General features: G+C 42.6%; 2 protein-coding genes across 2 annotated transcripts; both read right to left on the bottom strand.

The window, feature by feature from the left end:
• Positions 1-1,968: 1,968 nt before the first annotated feature.
• LOC120654100 (cortical cell-delineating protein-like) lies at positions 1,969-2,700 on the bottom strand. The gene has a single exon (XM_039931674.1). It carries the CDS (start codon positions 2,623-2,625, stop codon positions 2,230-2,232), a length of 396 nt encoding a protein of 131 aa, XP_039787608.1. The 5' UTR covers positions 2,626-2,700; the 3' UTR covers positions 1,969-2,229.
• A 5,658-nt stretch (positions 2,701-8,358) lies between these two features.
• LOC120654101 (cortical cell-delineating protein-like) lies at positions 8,359-9,127 on the bottom strand. The gene has a single exon (XM_039931675.1). The coding sequence runs from the start codon at positions 9,036-9,038 to the stop codon at positions 8,643-8,645; it is 396 nt and encodes a 131-aa protein (XP_039787609.1). The 5' UTR covers positions 9,039-9,127; the 3' UTR covers positions 8,359-8,642.
• Between the last annotated feature and the right edge of the window lie 402 nt (positions 9,128-9,529).

The raw sequence follows: 9,529 nt of genomic DNA on the forward strand, positions 1-9,529 counted from the left end.
AAAGTTATCGTCTCCAGCTTGTGGTGGCCAGCGCGGAAACTAATTCCAGCTCTCACCTGCCGTTTCACATGAGCTATATCAGGTGTGGGTGGTGCCCACATCCGGGTAGGTATCTATAATAATAAGCTCCCAGTTTCACTCCAAGCCAGGGAACAAGTTGCAAAGGCTGTGACTCTCTCTTCTTCTCTAGAAGTATACGCAACTTAACATGTCGTACTTAGTATACATTAGACTTTGAGCGCAACATGGGTGATACAACTCCATTTTTTAATTGTTGAACCTGATGAGTTGCCATTTTTTTTGTGTCTATTGAGCGATCAGTGGTCGACGTGTCGAGAGTCTTGCAAATCGGCCATGTCGGCAAGTGTAGTGTAGCAGCTAGCTACTCCTGCACACGCACGCACGTCTATCCGTCCCATACAAGCCACGACGAGTAATGCACACTAGCTAGCTTGCTACATGTCTGGTGCATGGGCTTCATTCTTATTGTGCGGAACAAGCTAGCTATAGAGAAGATCGAGAATGATCATATATACCTCGATTGATTAATTATATTCCTCATTGTTATGCCCTTCCGGACACGACAAAATAAACTCTGAATAAATATCGCCACAAGAAGTTGATGAGTAAGGATCGGAGATCGACTATGCTGCTGCCGCCGCCTAGAGCATTTTGACCTCTTGGTAAATTGCTAGGTTACATATTCTGATGGACAATAATCAGAGTAAGTACCCGGCACATGTGGCACTCTATGATACTCTTAGTTTGTTTCTGCAAACTGTTTTGATAATTTTCAGTCATTTGAACTAAACATGCCGGTTACCACATCAAAAACATAACACGGCCATTTATTAAGAGATAATAACTTAATGGTTTATTTGCAGTTTTTTACTTTTATTTTTTTACGCGAGCAGTTTTTTTATCATATCTGCACGGATTCATATAGTTTTACAGCAGGTTCTCCTGGACACGAGCCATCCATTTGGACGGTTGTCAAAGATTAAATTGAACACTGTGATTAATTTGAACCTCAGTGTGCGATTTCAACAATATTAATGCATGGCAGGCCAACGGGCTAGTAGGCCGCTAAATTGGCCTATTCATAGTTAGTAGCTCACACATCCTATCTTAATCATTCCATCATCTACACAAATTTGAAACATCTGATTTTTCTTCTTCTTGTAGTAAGTACTTAATAGAAGATTCTTTTGCCTTAGCCTTGTGATATCTTAATATAAAGTAGTAATAAACATGATGATCTGGTGGACTTGCTCCCTTGTTAAAGAGTTCATATTGACATGATATGGTAACTATATTCATATCACATATAGTCTAGCATAAACTTCAAAACCAATGCGTGTGATTCAGCGTTATATGCCACAGCTAGGTGCTACTAGATGCATATAGATGCTGTTCTATCAATCAGATACACTTACACGTATGTTCGCAACATTTTCAGAAGAAAAAAAGTTTCTCGTTCGTCTTGTTAATTGGATGTGTTGCTAGATATGATTTTATAACAGACAGTTCAGTTGAATGAAAATGTACCAACTGTAACTAGCGTTGCATCATTCATTGGTGTAAATCATGTTCAGTTGCCTAGCTATGAGCCGCGTATATGATGTAATAAATAAACCTGCAGACCCGATCATTGGTGTGAGTGTGATATATATTAAGCGATGATGTAGGACGTACGTTTACGTAGCTCACACATACTACTCAGATATGACGTAATAAGCCGCTACTGCTAGCAATCCTTGTCAAGCAGTACTTCGCGAAATGAACTGCAAAAAGAGCAGGAATGGACCTTTTGTGCCTCATTAACCTTTAGTCAAATTTGTGAATTTACTCATATTTTCATATTCATTAGCAAGTGTTTGCATGCTGATCATTTTGCATGGTCAAAACTGAAATGGGGTTGAGGTGTAATAAATAATATATCACACGTGTATGCCATGTCACAGCTCGAGTCAACACAACTTATATAAACTTTTATTTCACATATATGATGAAGTTACAGGCAAACATAACATATTTTTCGACTGAACGAGAACAACAATTTGCATGCCAATCACATCTCCTGAGCCATCACTCGAACCGAAGAGGAGATCAACACATATATGGGTGCATGCTGATGCAAACCAACACATAGACCGACGGCAAGGTAGTGGATCGACGATGAACATCCAGAAGATGATGCATTGGCGTGTGGAACGTTTCAGTAGCTAGTTAGTTGGGGCAGGTGAAATCTGCAGGGCAGATCTTGCCACAGTGGTTCAGGAGGAGGCTCAGGTCGATGGGCACATTGAGGTTGATGCCGAGGACGTTGGCCTTGATAGCAGTGCAGAGACAGACTGCGGCGTCAAGGTCAACGAGCCCCTGCAGCAGCGGGCAGCACTGGTCGTTCCCCGAGACAGGGATGTTGAGCTTCAGGAGGTTCAGCACATTGGCGCACACCTCCAGCTTCAGTGCGTTGATTGGGCAGGAACCGCCACCACCGGACGGCGTCGGCACGACCGGCGGGGTGGGAACCACTGGTGGGGTAGGACAGGATGGCGTACAGCCGTGCACTGCCGCCGCGAAGGCAAGGACAGTCAGGGAGAGGAACAGGGCATGCTGCGCCATTTCTATTAGCTAGCTATAGCTTCAAGTGTGCTATGAGCTGCTTGGTACAGCTAGCTTCTGAGTAGTCTAAGCTTGTGCTTGGGATGGTTCTCTTGAGGTGGTGTTTTGGTTGGTATTTATAGGATTGAGGGAGCAAGCATGTTCGATATGTGATGCGTGCGTGGGCTGGTCTGGTAAACCCGACGTGGCTTATTGTCCTGCAAGTTGCATCTATCCATGAAAAAAATTATATAGATAAAGTAGCTGTCTGGGGCCGAATGGGACAATATATTGGATTTGTGTTGCCGCGATCAGCGAAGTCATGAGCCTTGGTCGTTTCCCGGGGCAAAATGTTTGGTTGATTATCTAGGAGTATGTTAGCTAACGTGTCCCCGCTCTCCTGAATCCCAAATATAAGTTCAAGAGCAAAGTGTATGGTCGGTCCTTAAACTTATTGAGTTATATTACTTAGATCCATATATATACTTCTAAAATTACAGATTTGGCTCCCAAAACTTAGCATTCGGTGTCATTTAGGTCCCTATATATACTCTTAAAATACAAATCTAGCTTTAAACTTAGTTTCGAGTGTCACCTAGGTCCTTGTACTAACAAAATCAAAATGTAGTGACATTCCAATTAAATTAACAAAAAATATTTTTATAGATATTTTAATTATAGTTGAATAAATAATTTTTTAGCCCAAGGTGTATAAAACAATATTGATGAGTATGAATCCAGAAGATTGATGATGTTTCACTTTGGAGGCAATATTTTAGTTTTTTAGGTGGGCATGACAACCGTACTTTATTTTTGGAAGATTGTTCAAACTTAGATAACTTCTTGTAGCTGCACATGCAAGACTATAAAGTAAAAATCAGGAACTTATGAACATCATGAATTACCAAATGAAATGTGGGGCGAAGCTGGAGAGGCAACAAAATAATGGTGTGCCTGAAAGCACAATATTTGATCCATTATCACACCCGAAGCTAAGTTTAGGAGGTTTAGATTTGCATTAGAGTATATGGACCTAAATGACACCAGAGGCTAAGTTTAGGGAGCAAGGTTTGCAATATAATTAAGACTATAGTGATCTAAGTGACACAACCGTACAAAGTATGACACTTCGACTCGAAATGAAAACAGTGAATGTTATATATTATGAAATAGTTTTATCTTGTATGTGATTTTCCTAATATTGATGATCAAATCTGACAAAAAGGATTGTTAGACAACATTGCTAAATGGATTTATATTTGGGATCCGAAGTGGTATTCCTACGGCACGTGGAAAAATCCAGTCGTTAAAAGCCTATATATATAGTTATATAGTAATGCGACCTTGATATACAATAATTAGTCTTTTGATTGTATAATTCACTAATCTAAGGGGCCCGGAAAATCCATTGAGTGTAGGGCTAAAGTTTTGGTTCGCTATAGAATCATCTGCTGTGGTTTTTTTCTACAACCCGGTGATTTAACACCTTTAGCGAACATCCTCCGCCGCATAGATGAATTCATGAACACCACCAATGAACTCCATTAAAAGTTGGTCAGCGTTGTACATCTATTGCCGACTCATCTAGAAAAATAAAGAGTAAATCTACAAATCTCATATGTTCAAATGGATAGAATACACCACTTATCAAATAAATGTAAAAAAATGATAAATCTACTAATGTGTCATGTTGCAAAAGTCATTACTACAGATTAAACATTAAATGATAATTGGATGCACAAGTCATTACTATTATTTGACACTCCTTAGTAATTACTACCCAATTGCTAACTACATCTAAACAAATTATTATATATGCATAATATTTAATATAACAAATATAAACAAAATTATGTGATAACTACATCTAAAAATAATTATCACATATATAAACTAAATTAGGTACTAACTATATTTAAAAAATTAATTGTTAAATCGTGGTAGCTATGGGGTATTTATAGGCGTGGGCCAAAGGTACTGGTTGGTGTGCCTTCACCCGGTGCTAATTCTCTTTCTTTAGCACCGGGTCAAGGCACCAACCATGCCTATGGCTCGTGCAGCTACCGGCACCGGGTCATGAAATGTCCCAGTGCTAATGATGGCACAATTATAGCACCGGATCGTGCCACAACCCGGTGCCTATGCCATTGAGGGTATTTGGTATCGGGTCGTGGCACGACACATGGTGCTTATCCTGCAGCATTGAAACCGGGTCATGCCACGACCACCTAGTACCAAATGCTCTCTCTGGGCTCTCGCATCAGTACCATGAAAGCATCTAGGCCTTTGGATGCTAAATGGTAAGTTTCGGTGATTAGTGACAATCATACTTGACTAACATGTGTTTTGAAGGAATTATCTTTTAACTGTTAAGTCGCAAATGAAAGGAGACCCCTCAAAATTCATATTCACCAACACGGACTCAAATATTCAAGATTAAGGACTTTTCTAGACTCAAGTGTCATAAGGAGATGAAGGACACTTGATTTAGTATAGGTTTTATAGTTTTTAGTTCGTGACCATACTATAAAGAGGGGTTCTTGAGTTAGTAGCTTGACCATATTTGAGTTGGCCATAGATTTCATACACACTTGCTAAAGTTCAGCCCAGGACAGGCTATGAACTCAGAAATACACTTGGAAGAAGAGAGAATCAAAGAACTATTCAAATCCAAGTCAGAAAAGAAGAAAACAGAAAAACACAGGAGAGATCGGATTATCCGATAGGCGTCGGATTATCCGAACACCCCCCAACGGACTATCCGAGGCATTATGATTGGATCAATTCTGACAGGTTCAGGACACAGTTGAAAATCTCACGTGCGACCAGATGATCCGACGCATACACTCAAGTGGCATCGGACTAAGCATCGGAACAACGTCCAGAGAGCCTGTTTCTCAGGTTGGATAACTTGCTTCGGGACCGGATGATCCGACGCGTGAAATTAGACCGTCGGACTAATGGTCGGAGCATTGATCAGAGAGCATGTTCTGGAATTCAAAATTCACTCTTAAGTACCGGATGATCCGACGCTTGATTCAAACACCGTCGGACTATAGCATCGGATCAATTGCGTCAGTAGTAACGTTTCAAAGTGTAACGGCTACAATTTGGTCACAGTGTGACCAGATGATCCAACGCTATGGGTCGGATTATCCGACGCCTACTAACTTTTTCCAAAAAGTAACGGCTAGGGGATGATCTCTAGCCTATATAAGGTGGTATCCCGGGTCATTTGAACTGCCTTTGGACCCCTTGAACACCTGAGGCCACCCTTGTGCTGAGAGAACAAATCACAACCTTGAGATCAACCAATTTCATCAAGAATTCATCCTTTGGTAGAGTTGCAAGTGTGCTAGAGCTTAGGCCTGACTTAGTGATGGTCAAGTGAAGGCTTAGGACTTGTTACTCTTGGTGTTTGATGGCACCTAGACGGTCTTGGTGATCGGAGGCTCTTGGTGAGCTCTTGGAGTTGTGGGAGCCCCAAGAAGAAGACTTATACATGGTGTGGAGCTCGCCGTTCCGGAGATGGAGAAGGAGCATTCTTAGTGATCACTTACTCTTCGTGATGCAAGGGAGCTCAACCCTTTGTGGGTGCTCCAACGTGGACTAGGGGGATCGTCAACTCCTCAACACTACGGAAAAAAATTCGGTTATCCGGTGTCCTCACTCATTTCAATTCTAGCATTTACTTATTTAAGTTCACTTAGTTGCTCTCCTCTTGCTTGTTTGATTCCTAGAACTTGTTCTTACTAGTGTGTCTCTTTTGGGCTAGCCTTTGCTTGTTAGTTTGATCTTAACTAGGATGATGGACATGCTAGTGTGGTTGCCTACCTAGAATTTATTTGCTAGTGTGCTCTAGACGATAGGTTTTGAAGTTTAAGCTTGGGCATCACTAGAAGTAGGTTAAGGACCGGCTTAGAAATTTGAAAAAGTCCCAATTCAACCCCTCTCTCTTGGACCACGATCCTTACATACCAGCTGCACCAGCGCAATTAGTACCTTTGGTCTGAACCTTTGGCCCATTTTGTAGCAGTGACATAACGCCAGCTAGCTTCATCAGCCAAATTCGTCCAACCAAGCATGATGGACAGAACAAATCGTCACAGTCTCACATATCGAGTAATATAATGCAAGTCGTCTCCCAACTTGTGCGTCGTCATTGCACGGGTAACTTCCAACGTTAGATCGTCGAGGCAAGGTCACGAGAGAGGCCAAGTGATGATAGTCTGTAGACTGTAGTACGTACGTGCCGTTGGATTATTTAGCTAGGTCAAAGTTATCCTCCAGCTGCTCTCAGCTGCCGTTGCTATATCTGGATGGTACCCAGCCGGTTAGGTACCTATAATATATATAATAAGCACCCAGTTTCACTCAAAGCCAGGGAACAAGTTGCCATAATTAAGCTAGGCGCTGTGACTATATCTCTTCTTTAGACTTTGAGCGCAACATGGGTGATACAACTTCCATTTTCTTTTTGTTGAACCTGATGAGTTGTGCTGCATTTTTGTGTGGCTGATGAGCGATCAGTGGTGGACGTGTCGAGAGTCTTGCAAATCTGCCATGTCGACAAGTGTAGGGTATAGCAGCACGTCCGTCCCATACGAGCCACGACGAGTAAAACAAACAAGGAATGCAGCAAGCTAGCTACATCTCTGGTGCATGGGCTTCATTCTTATTGTGCGATACAATCTAGCTATAGAGAAGATCGAGAATGATCATATATACCTCGATTGATTAATTATATTCCTCGTTGTTATGCCCTTCCGGGCTAGACAAAATAAACTCTGAATAAAGATCACCGGATATTGTTGATGAGTAAGGATCGGAGATCGACTATATATGCTGCTGCTGCCGCAGCCTAGAACATTTTGACCCCTTGTTGGTAAATTGATAGGTTATTACATATACGACTTTCTGATGGACAATAATCGTAGTATACCGCACATGTGGCACTCTATGATACACTTAGTTTGTTTCGGCAAACTGTTTTGATAATTTTCAGTCATTTAAACTAAACATGCCAGTTACTACATCAACGCGGCCATTTTTTAAGAGAAAAACTTAATGGTTTATTTGCAGTTTTTTATTTTTAGTTTTTGATGTGAGCAGTTTTTTATCATATCTGCAAAGATTCATATTGTTTTAGTTCTCCTGGACATGAGCCATCCACTTAATTGGACGGTTGACAAAGATTAAATTGAGCATTGTGATTAATTTGAACCTTAATCACAGCAAGAGAATGCCTCATTAGTACCGGTCGTAGGGTGGGCTTTGTACCGGTTGCTTTAACCGGTACCGGCTGGCCAGTACTAAATGGATGGCTGTTTAGTACCGGCCGCACCAGCCGATACTAAACACAGACAATAGAGAAGAAAAAATGCATGCAATTTTGAGGATTCGAACCCACAACCTTATGCTTCACGCTTCCTTTGCCATCCCACCTATGCCACACATGTGACTACGTGCGAGATGCTTTCCTTTTGAAGTACCCGTAAAGGCCTATTTAGTACCGGGCCAAAATCGCCGACCTGCACTAAATGTCACTCTTTAGTACCGGTCCGTGTCATTGGCCGGTACTAAATAGCCGCACCATTTTAGTACCGGACCAAAACACCGACCGGTACTAACACACGATCTATTAATCCGTCGCAGATGCAGCTCTCATGCTGATCATTTTTCATCCTCAAAACTGAAATGGGGTTGAGGTGTAAATAAATAATATCACACGTGTATGCCATGTCACAGCTCAAGTCGACACAACTTGTATAAACTTTTATTCCACGTATATCATGAAGTTACAGACAAACATAACATATTGTACGAAGAACGAGAACAACACTTTGCATGACATCACCTCTCCTGAGCCCTGCATCACTCGAACCTTAACAGAAGAGAACACATATAGGGGTGCATGCTGATGCAAACCAACACATAGACAGAAGGCATATATAGGTGCACAAGATCGCAGGCAACAAGGCAGTGGATAGATGAAGATTCAGATGATGCATGGGCCTGTGGAACGTTTCAGTAGCTAGTTAGTTGGGGCAGGTGAAATCTGCAGGGCAGATCTTGCCACAGTGGTTGAGGAGGAGGCTCAGGTCGATGGGCACATTGAGGTTGATGCCGAGGACATTGGCCTTGATAGCAGTGCAGAGACAGACTGCGGCGTCAAGGTCGACGAGCCCCTGCAGCAGCGGGCAGCACTGGTCGTTCCCCGAGACAGGGATGTTGAGCTTCAAGAGGTTCAACACATTGGCGCACACCTCCAGCTTCAGTGCGTTGATTGGGCAGGAACCGCCGCCACCGGACGGCGGCGGCACGACCGGCGGGGTGGGAACCACTGGTGGGGTAGGACAGGACGGCGTACAGCCGTGCACTGCCGCCGCGAAGGCGAGGACAGTCAGGGCGAGAAACAGGGCATGCGGCGCCATTTCTATTAGCTAGCTATAGCTTCAAGTGTGCTATGAGCTGCTTGCTACAGCTAGCTTCTCAGTAGTCTGAGCGTGTTTGGGATGGTTCTCTTGAGGTGGTGTTTAATTTGGTTGGTATTTATAGCCCGATTGAGGGAGCAATCGTGTTCGATGTGATGCGTGCGTGGGCTGGTCTGGTAAACCTCCCTACGTGGCTTATTGTCCTGCAAGTTTGCATCCATGAAAAAAATAGTATATAGGTAGTAGCTGTCTGGGGATGAATGGGACAATGGATTCGTGTTGCCACGATCCACGAAGTCCTCATGAGGCTTGGTCGTTTCATGGGCCGGGCAAAATGTTTGGTTGGTTATCTCTAACTACAGAGTATATATGTTAGCTAACGTGTCCCCGCTCTCCTGAGTCCCAAACATAAGTTCAAGAGTAAAGTTCATGGCCAGTCCTATGTTATTTAGATCCATATATACCTACTCTAAAATTACAGATTTGGCTCC

Source organism: Panicum virgatum, chromosome 1N (genome assembly GCF_016808335.1).
Source record: "Panicum virgatum strain AP13 chromosome 1N, P.virgatum_v5, whole genome shotgun sequence".
Lineage (NCBI taxonomy): Eukaryota > Viridiplantae > Streptophyta > Magnoliopsida > Poales > Poaceae > Panicum > Panicum virgatum.